The 23,834-nt window shown below is 40.1% G+C and overlaps 1 protein-coding gene across 1 annotated transcript; it reads left to right on the plus strand.

The window, feature by feature from the left end:
* The first annotated feature begins 1,719 nt into the window (after nucleotides 1-1,719).
* NEMP1 (nuclear envelope integral membrane protein 1) lies at nucleotides 1,720-23,732 on the plus strand. The gene is made up of 9 exons (XM_025926899.2): nucleotides 1,720-1,846; nucleotides 10,861-10,985; nucleotides 12,228-12,447; nucleotides 14,168-14,240; nucleotides 15,335-15,428; nucleotides 15,881-15,995; nucleotides 17,138-17,363; nucleotides 18,156-18,329; nucleotides 19,065-23,732. Exons 1-9 carry the CDS (start codon nucleotides 1,723-1,725, stop codon nucleotides 19,243-19,245), a joined length of 1,332 nt encoding a protein of 443 aa, XP_025782684.2. The 5' UTR covers nucleotides 1,720-1,722; the 3' UTR covers nucleotides 19,246-23,732.
* The last annotated feature ends 102 nt before the right edge of the window (nucleotides 23,733-23,834 follow it).

A 23,834-nucleotide genomic window follows, 5' to 3' on the forward strand; every position in this document is an offset into this window, starting at 1 on the left:
CCCTTAATCCTCACATTCATTTGACTTCCAACTGCCATGGGCGCCTAGCTGGCTTAGTCTAAAGAGCAGGTGACTCTAGATCTCAGGGTCCAGTTCGAGCCCTACATTGAAGGTAGAGATTATTAAACAAACAGACAAACAACTTTTTAAAAAACCTCAAAAGCCTCTGCCTACATTTTATTTTATCTTATTTTATTTTTTAAAGTTTATTTATTTATTGGGGCGCCTGGGTGGCTCAGTCGGTTGAGCGTCTGACTTTGGCTTAAGTTGCGATCTCAGAGTTGGTGGGTTTGAGCCCGACATCAGGCTTTGCGCGGGCAGTATGGAGCCTGCTTTGGATTCTCTGTCTCCCTCTCTCCCTGTCTCTACCCCACTTGCGCACTCTCTCTCTCAAAAATAAATAAACATTTTTATTTAATATTAAAAATAAAAATTTTTTAAGGTTTATTTATTTTTGGGGGTGTCTGGGTGGCTCAGTCAGTTGGGTGACTGACTTTGATTCAGGTCTTGATCTCCTGGTTCATGCATTCGAGCCCTGCATCAGGCTTTGCGCTGACAGCTCAGAGCGTGGAGCCTGCTTCAGATTCTGTTTCCTTTTCTCCCTCTCTCTCTCTCTCTCTCTCTCTCTCTCTGCCCCACCCCTGCTTGTGTTCTCTCTCTCTCTCTCTCTGTCTGTCTCTCTCTCAGAAATAAAATAAAAATAAACATTAAAAATTTTTTTAAATAAAAAGTTTATTTTCGTAATCTCTACACCCAATGTGGGGCTGAAACTCACCACCCAGAGATCGAGTCTCTTGCTCTTCGCTGTTTGGACTGAGCCAGCCAGGCACTTCCCCCCGCCCCCCTCCGATTTTTAAGTGCTACAAAAATGCCTACATTTTTAAGCGCTGGTGTTTATTCCCATAAAATACTGACATACTTTTTTTTTTTTTTTTTTTTTTGGTGACTTGTTTTAAATCACCTAGGACTTTGGAAGACACATTGTCTTACTTAAAAAAAAAAAAAATCGTCCGTCAGAACCCTACTTATAAAGCGTCTCAAGAGTAAGTTACCCATAACAAAAAGATCATGTAAAAAGGAAAGAAAGATGGGGTATCTAGGTGGCCCTAGTCAGTTAAGCTTCCGACTTCGGCTCTGGTCATGATCTCCCACGTTCGTGGGTTCCGGCCCCGCTCAGGCTTTGCGCGGACTGCACGGACCCTGGAACCTGCTTCAAATTCTGTGTCTCCCTCCCTCTCTGCCCCTCCCCCATTGTGCTCTGTCTCTCTCTCCCAAAAGTAAATAAACATGAAAAAAAATTTTTTTTTAAGTAAAGAAAGAGGACAGACAATTCTGACAGTTTCGAGGTTAATATCAAATTTGGTAGAGGCCTCGCCCATTCTGATTTTCTATTGGTTAAACTTACCATCAATTGCACCAGTTGTAAATAAAGTGGAGACGGAAGCATGTTGTTAAGGGGTGGGATCTTCCTGTCGCCATTGCTAAGGTGAGGGTCCGTTTTCTAATAGGCTGAAAGCTGCTTTTCCCGCCCTCTCGCAGCAGTTGCTAAGAGGCGGGATTATGGAGTCCGTAAAGGACTGAGTGCTCGAGGCTCCGCCCATCCTATTGGATGGTAGGGGGCAGGTCTTGAAGTGGATAGGCTGCTGACCCTGCCTGTTCCGGCTAGTTGCTGGGGAGAGGCACGTGAAGAGGAGGCGGCGTGAGGCGACCACGGCGGGAGGAATGAAAGTGGCGGTCTCACCGGCAGTTGGTGCCGGGCCGGGGGGCTGGAAGGCTGGGGGCAATGGGGGCGGTGGGGCAGTGCGGCTGCTCCTGGTCCTCTCCGGCTGCTTGGCCTGCGGCTCAGGTACCGCCGGGGGCAGCAGCTGTCGTGGGGGCGGGTGCTGAGGGGATTATATTTAGAAAAGTGGGGAGTGTCCCCAGGGTGCGGACAGTTATTCTGCAGTGGGGCGCGGGCGTGGTGCCGGGGAAGCAGCTTCGTCTGCAGTGAGGGGTTAGGGCCCTGGGGAGGCCTGGGGGAGCTACCCAGAGTGGGGAGGAGTCTGGAGTCTTTTGGCAGAGACAGGAAGGGAGGCCTGGGCTGGGTGAGAAGCGGTCCTGGGGGCTGCGTCGCGCTGAACAGGCCTCGATTTTCCTGATGAAAAGTCAGGGGCCCCGAGTACCATTCCTGGTAGGCTGAGCTGCCACTGGAAAGGGGGCATCCCATTCATTCAGCAAATTAGCAACACCTTCTGAGCGTGTGCTCTGTCAGGGCACGGGTTGCTGAATGGATCATTTTCATTCAGTGAAATGGAGTGATTTCTGTGTAATGTCTTCTGTCCTTGTAAGATCTGGCCCCTACCGGCCTTATAGCAAGGACCTGGCGCCGTTAAACTCGCGTTTTCAAAAAGTAAAAAGATACAAATACCATTCACCATCAGATAATGTTTCTTTTTAGACTTGTTCACTTTTGAAGCAAACATTGATATCTACCTATTGCTGGATAATTAGCTTTGGACTCAAATGAAACTGTTTCCCTTTTCCCGCTGTAACTCATAAAACCTAGACTGTTTCTAAAAAACCTCCTTCTACCCTTATCAAATGCATAACAGAAAAATAAGTGAGGTTTCCAAGTTCCACTGGAGACCGTTGAAACTCACAGGGTTAAGGATAATCATATCTTGTAAACACATTATGCTCTCACCTCTCCCTTCCTTTGCTGCCTATCTCATGCTGTCACTTACAATTATCCTTAGCTGCAGCTTTAAGATTGTCTCAGGATCCGTTGACGTAGTGCCAAATTGTAACGTCCTCCTGAAATGTTTTTTTGGGGGGAGACGGTAGGTATCCAGGAAGGTACTTTTCCAGAGCAGGGGCCCAGAGTAACATTACTACTACTACTACTACTTATTATTATTATTATTATTATTATTATTTTAAGTTTTAAGAGTGCAGTGGGTTTTTTAGAATGTTTACTACTTGTGAGAGAGAGAGAGTGAGCAGGAGAGGGGGACGGAAGATTTGACAGGGCTCTGCTCTGACAGCTCATGAGCTGTGAGATCGTGACCTGAGCCCAAGTCTGACGCTCAATGGACTGAGCCACCCAGGTGCCCTGAAGCTACCTATGATCTGAATGAACTTGGGTCAGATGGTTAACCTCTAAAATGGGGTTGTGGACTGTGGCTATGAAAGAGAAAATATATGAAAAAAATGTTCCTACCTAGTCAGCACTCAAACAGCAGACACTTTTTCCTTAATGAGAGGAACAGGGGCTTCGAGAAGGGTGAACTTGGGATGATATTCTGTGTGGCCTGGTAGATCATGTGTGTGGCAGCTACAAAGAGACAATCATGTTATAGAGAAGAACTTTCTAAAAGCCAGAGGCGGGGCGCCTGGGTGGCTCAGTCGGTTAAGCGGCCGACTTCGGCTCAGGTCATGATCTCGGGGTCCTTGAGTTCGAGCCCCACGTCCAGCTCTGTGCTGACAGCTCGCAGCCTGGAGCCTGTTTCGGATTCTGTGTCTCCCTCTCTGACCCTCCCTCGTTCATGCTCTGTCTCTCTCTGTCTCGAAAATAAATAAACATTAAAAAAATAAATAAATAAAAGCCAGAGGCACCTAAAGATAAAATACAGTACTTCAAAAGGTAGGAAGTTTTTTCTCATTGGAAGTGTTTGATTAAAAAAATAATGTCAGTTGATTTTAGACTATTTGGCAAGAGCAATTAAAGTATAAAGAAGTAGAAAAAAATCTTCACTGTTTATTCCATTCAGAGGCAATCCATTTTAGCAGACTTTCTCCTGGTCTTTTTCCACATTTTTTTTTTTTTTTTTTAATAAAACTTTGGAGGCGCCTGGCTGGCTCAGTCCGTAGAGCATGTGACTCTTGATCTCAAGGTTGCGAGTTTGAGCCCCACCTTGGGTGTAGAGATTACTTAAAATTTTTTTAAAAGTTTTTTTGAATTGATAATATATTCATACACCTGTCAACAATCCAGTTCTTTTTCCTGGATCCAACTAGTTACTACTAGAGATAGTTTTTGGTTGTTAAAAAATTTTTTTAATGTTTATTTATTTTTGACAGAGAGAGAGAGCGAGAGAGAGAGAGAGAGAGAGAGAGAGACAGAGCATGAGTGGGGGAGGGGCAGAGAGAGAGGGAGACACAGAATCCGAAGCAGGCTCCAGGCTGTGAGCTGTTGGCACAGAGACCGACGCGGGGCTCGAACTCACAGACCTCAAGATCAGGACCTGAGCCAAAGTTGGATGCTCAACCGACTGAGCCATCCAGGTGCCCCTAGAGATAGTTTTCTTAATTGATTTTGTAGCATAAACATTTTTTATACCATTTAAAATTTGTCATAATTATTTTTATTTGTATTCTACTCTTTGGACAGATCATTCACTTAATGTTTTTGAACTAAACATTTGGTTGGATATTTGTGGTGTTTCTAGTTTTTCATCGTTGTAGATAACACTTTGTGAACATTTTTGCATATAAATTTTTTACTGATTATATTTTTAGGATAGATTCTCAGATTTATTAGATCAAATGCTAAAACATATTTAAGGCCCTTGAAACATCTTGCTGAAATGTTTTCCTGAAAAGGTATTCTGGTTTACACCACTAGCAACACTATTTGCTTATGACCCATGTGCTTGCCAGCTTTGGATATTCTAGACTATAACATCTTTGTTAATTTGATAGATCAAAAGTAGTGTCGGGGCACCTGGGTGACTCAGTCGGTTGAGCATCTGATTTAGTGTCCGTCTCTTGATTTCGGCTGAAGTCTTGATCTCACGATTCCTGAGATCAAGCCCTGCATCAGGCTCTGTGCTGGGGCATGGAGCCTGCTTGAGATTCTCTTTCCCTTTCTCTCTGTCCCTCCTCCCTTCAAAATAAGTAAATAAACATTAAAATTAAAAAGTAGTCATGCCCCAGAAAAAGACAAAATATTAATAAAAGAAAGTAATGTCTTAATTTAGTTTGCATTTCTTTTTTTTTTTTTAAGTTTATTTATTTATTTTGAGAGAGAGAGGATGCATGGGAGGGGCAGGAGAGGGAGAGGGAGAGAGGGAATCCCAAGCAGGCTCTGTACCATCAGTGGGGAGCCCCACGCAGTACTTGAACCCAGGAACCCTGAGATCATGACCTGAGCTGAAATCAAGAATAAGACACTTTACCGACTGAGCCACCCAGGTGCCCCAAGAATATATATATTTTTATAATCTATTTACTTGTTGAAAATTTTTCTTTAATTTGCTTGCTTTTACTTTTTTTATTGAAGTATAGTTGTCATACAATGTTATATTAGTTTCAAGAATACAACATAGAAGGGCACCTGGGTGGCTCAGTTGGTTAAACATCTAATTCTTGATTTTGGCTTAGGTCATGATCTCAGGGTTCGTGAGTTCAAGCTGTGCATCAGGCTCTGTGCTACAGAGTGGAGTCTGTTTGGGATTTCCCTCTCCCTCTCTCTGCCCCTTCACAGCTTGCTCTCTCTCAAAAAAAATACATGAATAAACATTAGAAAAATACAACATAGTGATTTGGCAAATCTGTACATTACACAATGTTCACCACAATAAATGTAGGTCCCTTTTACCTTTTTAAATAGATTTGTATTTTTATGTAGTCACTTGATTTTATTTCTCAGACTTATTTCCATTGCATTTATGCTTAAAGAGTCCTCCAAAACTGAACTTATATCATTTTTATGGTATATTTTAAATTTTTTTAATTTTACTTTTTAATCTATAATTAATGTCAGCATTTGGTATAAGGTGAGGTGAGAATCTAGATAGATTTTATTTTCCAAATAACCAGTTGTCCCAACATCCCATTGAATGATTCTTTCCTAAGTGCACTGTTTAAGATGCTTGTTTTCAGTAAGGCTTTAAGTACAAACTAAGTTATCTCTTGAAAGAAATGAACAGAGGCTATTTAAGAAATTGTTTTTCATGACTTTTTCGGGTCTATTCCAGTCCTCACATATTATGAATCATTTTCACTGATTCTGCCTGTGGATGTTAAGTGATCAGTGCTGTTGATTAAAGTTTGTAATGATTGTAAGTAAGTATGAAGTTATTAACCTTTGAATACCTGCTTTATGGATAAATGCAATAAGCAACTAATGATTCACTACTTTCCATGAAGGCATTTTCCAAAATCTTTGGGCTCAAAGGCATTTTCCTGAATGTTTAGTTCATTCTACTTTTTAACATTCTGGCTAACTCACTTTAGGGGGGAGGGAGAAAGGTGGTGTATATCCTTTTGCTACAGGAAGCACAAAATTTTAAATGTGCATTCTGACAACTTACATATGTTTAAGGTCGTTTGGTTTAGTTTTGTGTTGCTAACAGTTTAAGCTACAGTTGGAGTAGTGGTTGTTCCACAAATTATCCCTTTTGGCTGAATTGGTGTAGTTCACCTCTCAATGAGTTTACAGAGATGTGGCTGGCCAAGGTGCTGATTTCCATAGGAGGTTGCTATTAAAGACATTTATTTATTTATTTATTTATTTATTTATTTATTTATTTATTTATTTATTTAAAATCCTTTCCCTTGAGTGTTATGTAACTTGGGAAAAGGAAGAACTAGATTTTAAAAGGTGTTGCTTGTTATAAAACCATTTTATTTCTTTAGGAAAATGGCATCAGAGAATTTTAAAATTAGTTTCAAAACAATAATGCCTTTTCTTGGCATTAAGTTTTTCAAATGCCCTCTGCTATTGACATTATTTGTATCTTACTATCTTCTTGAAAATAATAGTGGGCTTAAAAAGGTATAGTGGTGGGGCACCTGGGTGGCTCAGTTGGTTAAGGGTCCGACTTTGGCTCAGGTCATGATCTCATGGTCCGTGGGTTCTAGCCCCTTGTCAGGCTCTGTGCTGACAGCTCAGAGCATAGAGCCTGCTTTGAATTCTGTGTCTCCCTCTGTCTCTGCCCCTCCCCCACTCACGCTCTGTCTCTCAAAAAATGAATACACATTAAAAAAATTTTTTTTGTTGTTAAAAAAATAAAAAGGTGTAGTGTTCTATTACTTGGTGCTGTGGGAGAGAAGGGGTTAACAAGTGTGACTCTTGTTTTTGTTTTTTATTGGACAGGTGCATGTTTCTACTTCAGGCTTTGTACATAGACTGGATATAATTTTTTTTTTTAATTTTTTTTTTCAATGTTTTTATTTATTTTTGGGACAGAGAGAGACAGAGCATGAACGGGGGAGGGGCAGAGAGAGAGGGAGACACAGAATCGGAAACAGGCTCCAGGCTCCGAGTCATCAGCCCAGAGCCTGACGCGGGACTCGAACTCATGGACCGCGAGATCGTGACCTGGCTGAAGTCGGACGCTTAACCGACTGCGCCACCCAGGCGCCCCAAGACTGGATATTCTTTTAAGGAAGTGATAGGTTCTTGTTCAACAACTTTTTTTTTAATGCTGCCCAATGTTTTTGCATACCTCAATGAATTTCTCAATACAGTAGTTTTAGCATTCACATAACCTTACTCACTTATCTCTCCAGAAGAAAGTAAACTTTTTTTTTTTAAGTTTAATGTATTTATATAATCTCTACACCCAACATGGGGCTCAAACTCACAACCCCAAGATCAGGAGTGCATGCTCTTCCGACTGAGCCAGCTAGACTCTGCAAGAAAATAAAACCATATTTGTGAGTGGATATTCTTTCAGTACATTTGTGTGCTTGCTAGTGAGACAGATGTCAACAGGATTTTGAAAAGGTTTCACTTTATGAAAGATAGGCTAGGAGGAAATCCCAATTACTACTGGATTAAACCGTAGTGAGAAGCTGATAGATGGGGGTTCAGGGCATGCTACCCCAAGATGTAGCATCTTGGCATATTATATATTTTAAGCTGAGGGAGTTTAAGAAAACAACAGGAGCAGGAAGGTCTCTTTGACCTCCCCATCTTACCCTTCTCTGAAACAGACCATAAAATCTTGTGAGAGTTGCCTTCCCTCCCTCCCTCCCTATACCTTGAGGAATTTAAGACAAAGGGATATTGAGAGGAATCTAAGCAAACAGGCCTTGCTTGCTCTGTTTTCCCCTAGTTTACTACAATTGCCACATACTCTTTACCGTATCATATTCCTTCACAGCTATCCACTCTTCCTCAAACATAGCATAAAAGTACGTAGCTCTAACTGTTTCTTTGGGTCTTCATTTCCTTATGAAGGCTTTCGTGTCACGTAAAACTTTTATTAAATGTGTATGCTTTTCTGTTGTTAGTCTATCTTTGTCAGTTTAAAATTTCAGACTCAGCCAGGGACCCTAAGAGGATCAAGGAAAAATTTTTCCTCCCTTACAATATTAAGAGTGAATTTTTTAAAAAATTGAGATGTAATTCATGTATAATAAAATTCACCCTTTCAGTGGTTTTTAGTATATTCACAAGGTCGTGCATCCACCATCACTGAATTCTTGAATTACCAGAATATTTTCATCACTCCAAAATGGAACCCCATACATCTTAGCAGTCACTCCCCATTCACTTTTCCCAGATCCTGGCAACCACTAACATCTACTTTCTGTCTCTGTGGATTTGCCTGTTCTGGACATTTCATACAAGTGGAATCATTTGATATATGCTCTTTTTGGTTTGGCTTCTTTCCTTCAGAATAATGTTTTCAGGGTTCATCCATCTTGTAGTATGTATCAGTACTCCCTTTTATGGTTGAATAATATTACACTTATAGGTGGATCTATCACATTTTGTTTTACCCATCAGTTCATAAGTTGATGGACATTTGTTTGTTTTCACTTTTTAGTTATTATGGATATTGCTGCTGTGAAAATTCATGTATGAGTTTTTGAGTGAACATATGTTTTCAGTTTTCTTGGGTATATACATAGGAGTGGAATTGCTGGATCATAGAGTAACTCTATGTTTAACTTCTTGAGAAACTGCCAAACTTTTCCAAAGAGGATGCACCATTTTACATTCCCAGCAACAATGTTTGAGTGTTCTTGTTTCTCACATCCTGGCCAACCCTCCTTACTGTCTTCTTTTTGATTTTAGCCTTCCTAGTGAGTATAAAGTGATATTTCATTGTGGTTTTGATTTGTATTTCCCTGATGGCTAATGGTGTTGAGTGTCTTTTCATATGCTTATTGGCCATTTTTATATCTTTGGAGAAATGTCTATTCAGATCCTTTGCCCGTTTTTACAATTGGGTTATTTCTCTTTTTCTTGTTGAGTTGTAGTTCTTTATATATTATGGGTAGTAGACCTTTGTCAGATATGTGATTTGCAAATATTTTCTCCCATTTTGTGCGTTAATCTGTTTACTTTCTTGATAAGGTGCTTTGAAATACAAAAGTTTTAAATTTTTATGCACTGATTCATCTGTTTTTTCTTTGGTTGCTTATGCTTTCATGTCGTATCTAAGAAACCATTGCCTGGCATGGTCATGAAGATCCACCCCTGAGTTTTCTTCTAAGTGTTTTATAGTTTTTGTTCTTATGTTTAGGTTTAAGAAGAAATTTAACTTCAAAATTGGTCTTAGCTTCACCGTAAAACCATTTTGGACTGGCAGGCATCATTGCCTTTTTTTGTGTGTGTAACTTTGCTTTCTTAAAGTTTTGTTTTGTTTTTTAGTTTATTTAAATCTATCCATCTTTGTACCTAGACCAGAGTGATAACTGCATTTCCACTTAGAGTAGCACTTGATAAGTTGGTAAGTACAATATAGAACCCAAGGAAAAAGTTATTTAACTGTTTTGTGGTAAAGAAGGTAGCTGGTACAAACTTGGGTGGGAAGATATGAGAAAGTGGTCGCTTTTAAGCCTTGAATTGGCTGAGATTGAATACAAACTTCTGAATGGAGAATCTTCTGTCTTGGCTGAATGAAAGGGACTGCGTGTGTTAATTGACTGCTCTTAAAACTTGAAACAAAACAGTTGGAAAAAACGATTTTGTGATCTTTTAGCATCTTCTTAAAGTACTATATATACAAAAACATTGTCAAGTCTGTTTATCCTATTCAGGAGAAAGAGAAAATAAGTAGATGGGGTTACTTTAGCTCTGCCTTTATAAGGGAAGCAGGACCTAGGTGTGAATGTCAGTTAAGCTATTCACTGGTTGTATGACTCTGGGCAAATTACTCAATCCTTCTAAGCATCAGTTTTCTATTTGTGAAATAGCGATTATGAGAGTGCTTGACTCATAGCATCGTTGGAGAGTTAAATGATAGACAGCATACTATCTTAATAAACACTTAATAGTAGTTTCTATTACTGCTTTTTCTGGGTTAGTTGCTATTTATAACATTTAAATGATTAAATTTAATGGAAATAAGACTGCCTTGTTTCTCCTCTTGTTTCAGTTTTCTCTTTTTTTTATTAATTTTTTTAATGTTTATTTTTGAGAGAGAGAGAGAGAGCATGTGCGCGTGCGCACAAGTGGGGGAGGGGCAGAGAGAGAGAGAGGGAGACACAGAATCCAAAGCAGGCTCCAGGCTTCGAGCTGTCAGCACAGAACCTGACATGGGACTCCAACCCATGAACTTTGAGATCATGACCTGAGCCGAAGTCAGCCACCCAACCAATTGAGTCACCCAGGCACCCCTCTTTCAGTTTTTCTTGTTTCTCAGTCACTGACATTTTAACCCTAGCTTTAAAAAAGTGGTCCGTTTCGATGGTATTGTAATAGCATCATAGGGTAACAGGTGGTAGCTACACTTGTGGTGAGCATAGGTAAGGGATAGGCTCCTGGAATCACTGTATTGTACACCTGATGCTAATGTAACATTGTATGTCAACTATACTTCAATTAAAAAAAAGTGGTTGGTTTAATTCTTTTTATGTAATAGGTTGTAGTTATTAGCTTGTCCTGTTGTCTTAATCCTTATTTCCTTTCTTTGCATAAAGCTGGAATTGACATAAACGTGGTCATGCTTCAGGAATCCCGAGTTTATAATATGAGTGACAGGCAACAGTTCTGTTATAAAAATGTGCTTATCCCAAAGTGGCATGATGTGTGGACACGGATACAGGTAATAATTTGGAGGCCCCTGGCTGGGGCAGCTTCTGTGAATATCTGTCTGTGATCAGTGAATACTTTGACACATTTTCCCCCTTCACACACAATTGGAAAAAAAAAAGTATTGTCAACAACCTTGTTAGGGCTCAGATTATCCTGAATTGTGTTTTCCTCAGTACGCATTTATGCTTACTTTGCATTCTTCTCTCTGTTCCCTTAAGTAACTTATAATACTTGACCCTGAGGTAACCTTCCTTCCTCTTTTTCCCAAAGAAGCTTCCTTCTCTTCCTTCCTCTCCTTTTCGTATACATACACATATGCACTCGCACGCACGCACGCACGCACCCCCCCACCCCTTTCTTTTAAAGGCCTTATGCCTTTTTCAGCCAGGAAACTGTTGTGTGCCTGTCAGGATGTAAACTCTTTTGCCTTGCTGTTCCTATTCTATTTTGATTCTACACGAAATATTTCATAAGCCCCCTGCCTGAAGTTTCCCTTTGATAGGATGACTTTCATTTCATTTATTTCGTAACACTATTAAGCCACCTGGCAAGCAAGAATGTCTGGCCGTAATAATGATTGAACAAAATGAGTCCTTTTGGAAAAGCTGCTCCTGCTATAAGCATAGTTACTGATAAGGGCATTGTTGTCCACATCATAAACATAAGGGTGGGCTTGTGGGGTTTTTAAATTTTCTTTTTTTTATTGTCTGATATAAAGATCATATTCCATCTGAGACACATTATAACCAACATTTACCCATAATCAGTGATTTGTGACAGAGGGTTGACCTTCTCAGCCTGTCATTATGGGAAACATTTTCAGTTTTCTGGCGTGGCTTCTGCCTGACAATTCTCTCTCTCTCTCTCTCTCTCTTTCTTTCTTTCTTTCTGGCTTGGCAATTTTCTTAATATTCTGGATCCTTGTTTTGTATGCTTTCTCATAAATAGCTCTAGTGCTAACCCTTTCAGTTTGGAAGTCTTTTTCCCCCCCCTGTGTTGTTCTGCCTTAATAGTAGATTCAGCTCATGTTAACAAGACATTCTAACAGCTGCCTGTCTGTACCATGTGCAGTATTATTTGCTCAATTATGTTTTAGCTCCTGCATCTCTATATTTCTTATAAGCCTTGTGGAAAACTGGCACTATTACTGATATCTACTCTAGAGTTATTTACGCTAAAGTTTTTTTAAATTGTATTTATGAAAATTTAAAATTTCTACTTCTTTCTGATCCTGATTTCACTTGTGTTACAGATCCGGGTAAATAGTTCCAAGCTGGTACGTGTCACCCAGGTGGAGAATGAAGAGAAACTGAAGGAGTTAGAGCAGTTTAGTATCTGGAACTTTTTTTCCTCCTTTTTAAAAGAGAAATTGAACGATACCTATGTTAACGTGGGTCTATACAGCACAAAAACCTGCCTCAAAGTTGAGATTATAGAGGAAGACACCAAGTACAGTGTCATTGTGACCCGGAGTAAGTCTTACCTGTTTTTCTGTGGATTTTATAGTGAAACGGGACTGAGCTTTGGAGAGTGTAACTAGTGAGACAGGGAAGTCAGCCCAAGACAACTAACTCCCTTTTGGTTCTGATTATAACCTGAGTATACCACTGCTCCAGACAGTTGAGAGACCCTCTCCCACATAAAAGCCTTTAGGCCTAGGATAGAGATTTCACCTTGGGTCATTCTGAATATTTCCTTACGGACATTTGCGAAGACTTGTGTTCCTAATACTCCCAGTGGCCCTGAACTGATCCGCTTAGTGTTCTTCAGAGTAAGATAGGTTTATTCCTGCCCTCTGGGCACTTCTAGACAAAGTTAGATGTCCTGAAATGTATAAGCCTACATTTGAAGACATGAATGGTATAAATAATAAAAACTAAAGAAAGGTAGAACTGAATATTAATGCTTCAGAAGTAAAAAGATTTGTGGAATCATAAGTCACTATGAAGATCACTCAGTTTATTTAAGGCTTATTCAGTGGAACTGGAAAAGTTTTCCCTTTTCTGAATGTGTCTAAGAACGTTTCACAGAGAACTGGAACTGTCATCCTTTTTATTTTCTTACTTTTGGTCTCTCCTTGGGTACTACCCATGATTTTTGGATGTTGTGAATAGCAGAAACATTCCTGGGTTTTGCTACAAAGCCCTAACATTCCATAGGTGGTTTTTTGTTTTTGTTTTTTTTTTTTTGGTTGTATAGGATTTGCCTTTTTTGGGGGGAATGGGGGTATTCCTTTTACATGTACTGATTCCTCTTGCTCCTATTCTGTTTGTGGACCTCCCCTAGACTTAGAGCTCTTGAATGTGAATGCTGTGGGAGTATCTGGTATGCCACTGAGGGGCCTCCACTTGGGCCCCCTGGTCCTGGGTGAGATGTGTTTGAGTGTAGGCTTTTCCAACACAGTGCTTGTGTAGCAGAGGGAAGTAGGTGGTGTTGGGCAAGAAAAGCAGCCAGTTAGAGAACAGAGGGCCTGGACCCAAAGTTCTAGGCAAATCTGCAGAATCCGAACCCATGAGTGATTTAAGGCATGAAAACCAGAATGGTAGAGACCCCTTGTGGGCAATTACATGAAGCACTGATGGTGTTATGCCTGGCTCCCTGCAAAGCAAAGCTTAGTTTCTTTTAGCTTTAGCATAGGTAACCAAAATAAAAATAAGATCTCCAGAAAAGTACAGGTTAGAGAGACCTAATTATATTTTCTATTTGGAAGGGTTCCCATGCTTTGTGTGGAATTTACAATGCTGTTTAGGTGGGTTGTTTGCATTTACAGGGGTTGGGGTGCTGGCTGATTTACCCCTTCCCTCCCCAGTTGAAAATCTGCATATAACTTTTGACTCCCCAAAACTTAATTTCTAATGGCCTACTGTTGACTGAAAGACTTACTGATAACTTAAACAGTTGATTAACACACATTTTGTATGTTATATGTATTATATGCTGTGTTCTCACTATACAGTAAGCTAGAGAAAAGAAAATGTTATTAAAATCATGGGAAGAGAAAATACATTTATAGTACTGTGATGTATTGTCAGAAAAAGTCTACATATAAGTGGAACGGGGCAATTCAAACCCATGTTGTTCAAGGGTCAACTATATTTTATTAGCTGACCAATAATGCCAACATTGCCTTTTATTCTATAAAGCGTTTAACTGTTTGTTTTCCTATTAAACAGAAGTCTTTATTTATTTCAGGATTTGACCCCAAACTCTTCTTCATTTTCCTGCTTGGACTTGTGCTATTTTTTTGTGGAGATTTGTTGAGCAGGTAGGTTCCCAGGCTAGAGTGCAGAATGATGAGGCTTAGACCCACTCTGCTTGGCTTTTATCATGAACACTTTAAGTACTGCTCTTTCCTCTTCCATGAGCTTTATGGCCAGGCCATTGCCTGCTTGGAAAATATTTTTAAATACTTTAGTAGGTGTTAGGATTTTTGCTATTTTCTTACATTGAATATAAGATTGGCAAGAATGAAATTCTCCCATGAGGTTGAGCCATCATGGGATGGGATTTAGTCAATATATCACCACCCTTTCCACCATTGGAAATAACGTGTTAAGTCCTCATTTTTACAGGGCCATGAGTTTGTTGGTGAGTTTTATACCAATCAGGGGTAAAAAAAACCCCACAAATACCAACTACTTATTCATTTCCTGTCTTTAGGAACCTACTAGCTAAGCTAAGTGTAACTGACATGTACAACTATAAAGGAAACATACAGATAACTAAACAAACATTGAACAAATGTAGAATCAAGATTAACTTTGCACACAAGTGAAAAGAATATTTCTGGAATAATGAATGAAAGCTTAACAATTGGAGTTTGAAGTTAGGCTGGAGTGAGATTGATAGAACTTGTTCCTAATTTGGGGGGTCCTGAGAGAAACTCACGGTGGGGGAGGAAAGTCTGGTACAAAGAGCCTGGAATAGGAGCAGGAGCTCTCTCTTTTCCAGGCCCTGTGTCTGGTTATCTTTCTGGGTAATCAGTTGAGTTCCAATTTTCTGTCTCCTCTAGGACAGTATCCTTGCACCTTCCTTTTCCCCAGTGAAGCTGTGCAGTTCTTCTGAAGAAAGACTCTCATTAAAAATTGGATTAGGGGAGATGCTGCAATGGGAGTGTGTGACTAAGCAGAGGTTTATTGTTGGGACGTATTTGAGGGCCCTCACTGATACCAGTCCTCATAATCTGGCAGCAGTTACATTGTACCAGTCCCATCCCAGTGTTGGCAAGTTTTAAACAAATACCTGCTTTAGTCTGAGATTTTTTTTTTCTGTTTTTTGGCTGGGATAGTTGTTCTAGTTCGAATGGTGCCATATAGGAAGAATACACACATAGTCATGAAATAATGTTTCTCTCTGCAGAAGCCAAATCTTCTACTATTCCACTGGGATGAGTGTGGGAATTGCGGCCTCTCTGCTAATCATCATTTTCATACTGTCCAAGTTTATGCCCAAGGTAAGTAGTGGAATCTTCAAATGCAGTCAGGACAAGCTTGGATAGTTAGTTGAGGGACTATTTTGTTGAATAATACAGCACGGAAAATTTGCATTGGTGGTTGATAAGTCAATGTCCTACTTTTTCCTTGATTCAGGAGGGTACTTTCCATGATGGAACTTGGAGTCTGATTACGTACAAACTCCCCCTTTTATTTAAAATCCTGTGCACAGTGGGGAGTTAAAGTCTCCTTCCTGTTTGCTAATCACATAGCCAGGCTTTTAAGTTACTCAGCACCTCATTTTCCTAGTGTTCTTTGCAGACTATACCATTTTAAATATAAAGGATGTCTTAAGAGATGTGGTTTTTGTGTATTTTAGTAGGTTGAGTTTTTTTAAATCATAGTTCCATTTTGCTTCTTTTATGTATGGAAAGCCTGTTGTAACTTTGTTTTCACTTCTACTGTGTTTTAGAAAAGTCCCATTTACGTCATACTGGTGGGAGGCTGGTCCTTTTCTCTGTACCTCATTCAGCTTGTTTTAAAAAATTTACAAGAGATCTGGAGGTGTTACTGGCAGTATCTTTTAAGTAAGTGTTGTCGGTTTTGCTTTCCTTTTTATATGTTTATGGGTTGTTTTAGTTCATTTGATCATGAAAAGGTGTTGGCTGCTTACAGGAGCTAATAGTTCATGCCATTTTATTAATTTTTAAGAATTGTAGTTCTTTATTTCTAACGCTGTGCAGTTGTCACTTTAAATGAAAATGGTGCTGCCAGGGAGAAAACTTTAATTGGTTGGTGTTTATAAGTACACCTCTCTTTACACAATAGGCATTTTCCTGAAAAACTATACATTGACTATATTAATATAACTGTATTTTAAATACACTTGAAGACCTTAAGTAAAGGACTCTACATGAATCTTTCTGTAAGGTGAAGATCCTTTGGTTTTACAGATCGTAACCCTTAATCTATCTTTTGAGAGGTAATTAATCTGGATTATCATATGTTAGGCTTTTTTATTAAAAAAAATGTTTTTAGGGGCGCCTGGGTGGCGCAGTCGGTTAAGCGTCCGACTTCAGCCAGGTCACGATCTGCGGTCCGTGAGTTCGAGCCCCGCGTCAGGCTCTGGGCTGATGGCTCAGAGCCTGGAGCCTGTTTCCGATTCTGTGTCTCCCTCTCTCTCTGCCCCTCCCCCGTTCATGCTCTGTCTCTCTCTGTCCCAAAAAATAAATAAACGTTGAAAAAAAAAAATTAAAAAAAAATGTTTTTAATGTTTATTTTTGAGAGAGAGAGCATGAGCAAGGAAGGGGCAGTGAGAGGGGACACAGAATCTGAGGCAGGCTCCAGGCTCTGAGCTGTCCACACCGAGCCTGATGCGGGGCTCAAACTCCTGGATTGTGAGATCATGACCTGAACCAAAGTCGGACGCTTAACTGACTGAGCCACCAGGCGCCCCTAGGCTTTTTTAAACAGACAGTTCTAGTGTTGTTCAACATGTAGCTTTAATCTTCCATTTGAACCAAATAAACTTGGGAGCAACAGAAAGGGTAGAAACTTAAAGAGATAAATATATTTGAGTAATGAAAAAAGTGTGAATAATTGAGGAAAGATCTTGTCCATTTTCCTAATTCAATAGGTGCTATATAGTGAATGTATTGCTGCTCCCTGCACAAATTATTTTTACCAGTTATAGATGAAAAAGAACGTTTTCTGATAACTCTTCTCATAGGCTATGTCCTCACAGTTGGATTCATGAGTTTTGCAGTCTGTTACAAGTATGGGCCCTTGGAGAATGAACGAAGTATCAACCTGCTGACCTGGACCTTGCAGTTGATGGGCCTATTTTTCATGTATTCCGGTATCCAGATACCACACATTGCCCTTGCCATTATCGTCATTGCACTGTGTACTAAGAACCTGGAGTACCCTATTCAGTGGCTGTACATCACCTACAGGTGACTGAAAGGCAATATAACTTTGTAATGAAACATGCAATGTGGGATATAGTTGTGGCAAAAGGGTACAGAGGTGTTGACCTGGGAACCTCTTTGTTAATGGAGATTTATTGTATTATGCTTCTGCTTTTGTTCCTTCCAAGTCTTTCTTTTTAGACTGTCTATAGGCATTTTTTATAATTTTATTCTAGCCATTTTATATAAAATAAAAGCATCCAGTAAAGTGTCATGTGTTCCTGTGACCACTAGGTGGTGCAGAGTATATCACTTTTATACCACATGCCTCAGGTCACCAGGTTTCAGATTATTTCACATTGGCTCTCAGATCGCTTTGGGAGTTCTAGTGTTCAGATGTATTTGAAAGCATGTTATCATCTTGCATAGTGAACATGGAATGATCATAGGTTCTGAGGTTATCAGTGGCTGTTTTATTAGATAGTCAAGGTGATGCCTTCAGTTTGGGGAATCCAAGTTAATGGACCACAATGTTATATCATCATTTTCTTGTCGTTTTTCCACTTATTGGAAAATAAATATTTTGTCTATCATTTATTGGGAAATAAGTGAATTTATCCACATTAGTGAATAATATTGATTACTCTGACTTCTCATTCCTAGTCTAACATGTCAGGAGTATATTACAAGTCAAGGTGTCTATAGAAGAAAGGTGGGAATGATGACTCATAATGTCCAGGCTCTCTGCTGTATACTTGGCTCACTGAAGCGAGCTAGAGGGCAGGCTGGATAAAAATTACTGATTAATGATTCATGATGTTATTTTGGTGAGCACAGAAAGATGTGTAAAGCAACAGAAAAGACTGTCCCCCCTCGTCTCCTGACAGAAGAAGAATATCGGATACAAGGAGAGGTGGAGACCCGAAAGGCTTTAGAGGAGCTTCGAGAATATTGTAACAGTCCAGACTGCTCTGCTTGGAAGACTGTCTCTCGAATCCAGTCTCCAAAGAGGTAAACCCTTGGCCAGCTGTGCTAAGCAGCTGTCAGGGTAATTGTGACCTTGAGTTTTAACAGAGATCATACTTCTAGATAATCATTTTGTATTGGTGGCTATGTTTTCCTGTTCACCTAGGAGTAGTTGACAGAAAGATACATGTATCATCATATGTTAAGCAGTAGCCTGTTTTCTGCTTCCTCAAGGAACTGTCTACTCTAGATTTGATTGTAGCACTGAGATGAGAAGACCATATTAAGTTTCCCCTGTGATAGTTTTGCATTGCTCTCCGAGTCTGATTATTTTTTTGGGGGGAGGGGTCCTTTTTATTTGGGAGCAATTGTACCAATAAGTATATGAAGCTTCAATTTGGAATCTTGATGGCATACAGTTCATAGAGCCATAAACATGAATAAATGTGTAATGCCCCCTTAATCTTCTGTTATCAGGATTACAGATGACTAAAAGAACCTTGGCACTTTCCTAACTAAAAAAAAAAAAAAAAAAAAAAAAAAAAGGGATAGGCTAGTGCTTATTAAGCAGGATGCCTGGCATTTCAGGAGATGTTGGCTTATGATCCCTGCTTTCCCTTTCTCTTTATTTCTTGCTTTAGTCTACTTGCCTGCCAGAATAAGGTTAGACTTATTATAATTTGAGTTGTAAGTGTATCAGATGTTTCAGTTCTTATTTTGAAAGGAAACCAGAAAGGGCAGAAGGCAGGTTCTTAAAGAGTATTATCTTCTTTTTTCCAGATTTGCTGACTTTGTGGAAGGTTCTTCTCACCTCACACCAAATGAAGTTTCTGTCCATGAGCAGGAATATGGATTAGGGAGCATTATTGCCCAGGATGAACTCTATGAAGAAACATCCACTGAGGAGGAGGAGGACTCAGATTCTCGGTACCCCACTGTCACACAGCAGATCAACTCCTGACTTAGGTGGTGGTCAGTTATTTTTATGTGGACTGGCTTGGGACCTTGATGGTCCATGTTGTATGTGTGTGCAGCTGCTTCTCAGCTCTTTGAAATGGGGTGAGATAGTACAGAAATTCTCCCACTGAAATTAGAGGCCTGAGCAGGCCTCCCTCTGGCAATGGTCCTGGTGGTCTCTGTGGGATCCCTGAGGAAGGAGAGTGGATAAAATATTGAATGCTTCCCAAAGCTTCCCATTGGTTGTGGGCCCACCTTTATGTTTCAAAAACCAAAACCAACAAAACAAAACAAAACAAAACCCCGAAAACAAACAAACAAACAAAAAAAACTGGATGGCCACAGCTAGCACAGCATTCTAGCTCTTCTTAAAAGTTCATTTGGTGGTGGCATTTCTGCCACCATAGCTGGCACTCAAAAGTGAGGACTATTATATGTGTGCAGTAATGCTTTCAGATCACAGGCTGCATCTTCCAGAGAGAACTCCACGCATCTGAGCCTCCTTCACTTCTGTTTTTATTTGTCTCATTTTTTAAATGAATATATATTTTTAAATGTAACAGATTCATGTTCCAGAACCAGCAAGTGCTCCAGATTGACAAGCCCATAGGCTCCTATGTTTATTAATATGGATTATCCGTTAAAGCCCCAGAATTGTTGTGTTGAACTTTGAATTAGTTCTCACAATACGATATTCTAAGTCATGCTTGCTCTTGGGAACATGCCTGTAAACTCTTCTGTAGGGGAGGTCTGCAGGCTTTTTATTATATCCCAACTTTTAATTGTATCTTAAAAAGACCTTTGCATTCTTTTCTTCCCATTCCTCCTTGCCCCCTTTGCCCTTTCAGGAAGTGTCTATTTCCTCAACTGTGAAGTATGTACAATTTAGAGTTTGTTTCATTTCTTATATTCTCTCCCTCTTGGTTTGTAGCATTATTTCTGCTAGTTGGGAGAAGTGATCATTTTTAGAGAATTTAAATGCTTTTTACAGGTTCTTTATTTTTCCTGTCAGTGGGACACATATCTTTGAGTTGCTGTGGAACCAAGAAACTTTCCTTTTCCTTTCTCTTCCTTTGTCTGCCCATTCTGCCTATTCCTTTCAGCCTTTCCTTAGCCCCTGTACACCCCCCATCTCCCAATTTGGCTAATTTGTAAGCTCTGAAACTTGTCTGTGAAGTTTCCTTGATACAACATATAAATTGCAGCTATGTAGCTGCCACAATTTGCATTGCCAGGAAACAGACCTCCAGGTAACCTTCATGCCTCTGGATGTTCATTCACCCATCAGGATCAGACACATTTTTCCATGAACTTAGTATACTTATTTGCAGTTCCATTTCTGGCTAGAGATTCATGCTGCTTTTTATTACATTGGCATTAGTTTCACATTCTTTTGCCATTGGAAAGTACCCTTATAAACCAGCAATGTCATTTATGAGGGAACAAATTCCCAAGTCTCTGTCATTTGCTTGGTTCTGTCTTTATGATCTTCACCCTCGTACCTTGTAAGAAGCTATAATTACTCTAGCCAGGAAGCTAGGCACTGAAGTCAGGAGCATAGCATCAGACTCACTGTTTACCATGATCATGGAGAAGGCAGATGAATTTTTAAAAAGCTGCAATGACTCCTTCAGACCAGCCACTCAGCAGATAATCTTGAAAGACCCTGGGCTCATTACTGACTTCCAAAATGTAAGCGCTGAGACTCCCCCCCCCCCCCCCCCCCCCCCCGCCAGGTGGCCAGTTGACTATTACCACCAGTGTTTCCCACAGCTTTACACTGTCCTAGAGTGACAACTACCTCAATTGGCAGCAAATGTACATAGAGTAGAAAGTGAAAAAGCAGTATTTGGGCAGCTGCTGTGGGTTAAAGTTGCAGGGCAAAGGAATTTTATATCAGGAAACCTTTATGCCTTTGTAAATTAAGTACATGGTAAAATTTTATTTCTGTGTGAAGAGCTGTTAAGACCTCTGGGATATATTCTTTTTTGCTCTATTTATAGAGATCAAGATCTAGCATATTTGAGCATAAGTTAATTTGAAAAAAATAGTTCATCAGTACAAGTGGTCTCAGGATTACCTGGAGACTTTGGTGCCTTCCCTCAAATAGCTCCTTAAGGAGGTGGTAGCTTGCCTCCAGGGTAACTTTTCCTGACTCTTTATTTCACTGAGAAAGCACTGTGAAGCAGGGAAAGAGTCTCCTCTTTTTCTGTTTAGTTAAACTCCTGTGAAATATAGTTTCCATCTCCAGACCAGTTTTTTCACCGTGTTTGAATTTGGGGTAAGCTCAAACTCAGTTTATTACTCCATGTCTGGTCGTCGGAGAACTGAGCTGTAGGCAGTGGAGGTGACAGCAGATCCCACAGCATGAGAGCTGCTCTCAGACAGTGAAGGACGGTGCCCGGTGCCTTTGGCGTGCTGTGTGTCCGTGCCCTGCCTGCCTATATGGCTCTGCCCCGGATGCTTCAGAGCCTCTGTGTGCCTGCAGATTGTTTGACTCCATAAACCTTCTCCAGGAACTTCTGCTGTCTCTCTCTTGGCCACTTAGTCTGCTGGCTCAGTCACTACTTGAAGCCCCCATTTAATTTTCTCTGGCAGTTACAGCTCTTGCAATTCAGCATAGTCTCATCTCTCAGACTGATCTCATCAAGAAGGATTGAAGGGATAACCATGGAGTGAGCTGGACATTGGAGCCACGTCTGCTGCCGCATCAGCGTTTTGCTTGCAAATATCAAGCTGTAAATTGGCCCTCTTTAGGGCCAGGGTCTCTTTAGCATCGGAAATCTATCGCCTCTAATTGGTCTGACCAAGTTATGTAGAGCATGACTGCCATTAATAGGAATATGAAAGCCAGCTGGCCTAAAACATTTCCCCTTCACTTTCCCTCTCAGATTGCTTTCTCAAGACCAATGGAACCAGTCACCAAAAATGAGGACAGTTTAGCAACTTGGATGTCTTCTAATAAGAAAGTCCTATCAGCCACTTCATCCCACCAAAACTAGTTTATTTCCTTTTTTTTTAATTAAAAAAAATATTTCTGTCAGCGCAGAGCCTGTTGTGGGGCTCGAACTCACGAACCACGAGATCATGACCTGAGCCAAAACCAAGAGTCAGATGCTTAACCGACTGAGCCACCCAGGTGCCCCAAAGCTAATTTATTTCTCCCCCCAAATTCATGACTTTTTGTCTGTTACAAAGGGGATTTTGCTGATCATAGTGTTCGGGCCCCAGTGTTCTATTTTGTGCTGTTACATCCCATTCAAAACCTAGCCCTCTCCTTACTGATGGTGTTCCCTTCAATCCAATTCCCACCTGGCACTTATGTTAGAGAGTTGATGAATGAAAGGGCCCAAATAGGCCAGATAGTCCTCCCTGGCTCTGACATCCATAAAAAGCTTGGGAATGGATTATGCAATTGCCCTCAATCTTTTTGTTCCAGAAAAAAAGACGGGCTCAGATGGATGCCTGCGTAAAAATGGTTCTTAGCTGTGTAGTCATAACTTTTCTCTGAATTGAGTAGTGAAAGTTGAAGTAGGAGGAAAGGAAATTAAATGTCCTTCTAGTATTCCTTTGGACTCAGGTCTGACATATGAGATAATAACCTATATTGAAATGCCAAGAAGTTTATCTTAACCAAGGAGAGGGCAGTTTGACAGATTTATTATGCCTTCATGTTACATAGGCACTGAAACTAAGTAATAAACACATAAAATAGCCATTTGCACAAGACAAAGGCACCTAAAACCTTTTATGTTTTGATGTAGCAGAAATTGATTATAATTTTTAGAGAAACCTATGCAATTATGGTGATCCAGTGGTGTCTCTTGGTAACTTAGCTTATGGTTTCAGTTGCTGTGGAGTTGGATTCTAGATGGTCACTACCTTGAAAAGGGTGTTTGGTGCCTTATGTGTTGGGAGCCAGAGCCTGCCGGAAATAAAAGTAGATTCATGTCAACATCAACACACACCTTTAGTGGGGGTGGGAATGGCACACAGCCTCCCCCAAATTGGGGACTTGGGCTCCCACATCCCTGCCCATGTGTGTCATCTTCCTCTTTACACTCTTGACAGTAACTTGAAAATGGTGAAATCATCTTCTCTGAACTTTCCTACAGTATGGGCGACATTCTTATCATGTTAACATAATAGATAGCTCATAATGTGAGTGTTAGAACTGTTACAGCCTGCAGTTGCCTCAGTTTCCCATGTTTCTAGAATTGATGGTGAAATAGCAGGGGTAAGGAATTACTCGGTAAGTTTTAGCCTGTGGGTAATGCCTTAGTGTTATTTAAAAGATTTGTCATTTATATTTAAAATAAATGTTCACGAATGTTTGAAAGGAACAAAACGATCAGGGATGGCTCTTTGCCATGGGTCTCATTTTCCCTCTTTTCTGTAAGAAAAAATAACAGTGTCTTATTATATATTTTTTCATTTTTATTGTATAAGTTTGTAAGTAATCCAAATTTTAATAAAGTTTTATAGACTATAGTGGTTTCTCTTAATGAACATGTACTTTTCTTATTTGGATCTTTTGAAACAATTAGCTTCTAAGTTCCATCTTTCTGATGAAGTGGTGGTGATGCCATCTAT

The sequence above is a fragment of the Puma concolor genome, chromosome B4 (assembly GCF_028749965.1).
Source record: "Puma concolor isolate L17-30 chromosome B4, mPumCon1.1.hap2, whole genome shotgun sequence".
In the NCBI taxonomy this organism is placed as follows: domain Eukaryota; kingdom Metazoa; phylum Chordata; class Mammalia; order Carnivora; family Felidae; genus Puma; species Puma concolor.

What these genes read in the sequence shown, in the direction of transcription:
- NEMP1 (XM_025926899.2), top strand. Translation starts at nt 1,723, where the DNA reads ATGAAAGTGGCGGTCTCACCGGCAGTTGGTGCCGGGCCGGGGGGCTGG. An exon ending in CAGTGTCATTGTGACCCGGA is followed by an intron (nt 12,448 to 14,167) that starts GTAAGTCTTACC and finishes TATTTATTTCAG; the next exon opens with GATTTGACCCCAAACTCTTC. An exon ending in TGTCCAAGTTTATGCCCAAG is followed by an intron (nt 15,429 to 15,880) that starts GTAAGTAGTGGA and finishes ACTGTGTTTTAG; the next exon opens with AAAAGTCCCATTTACGTCAT.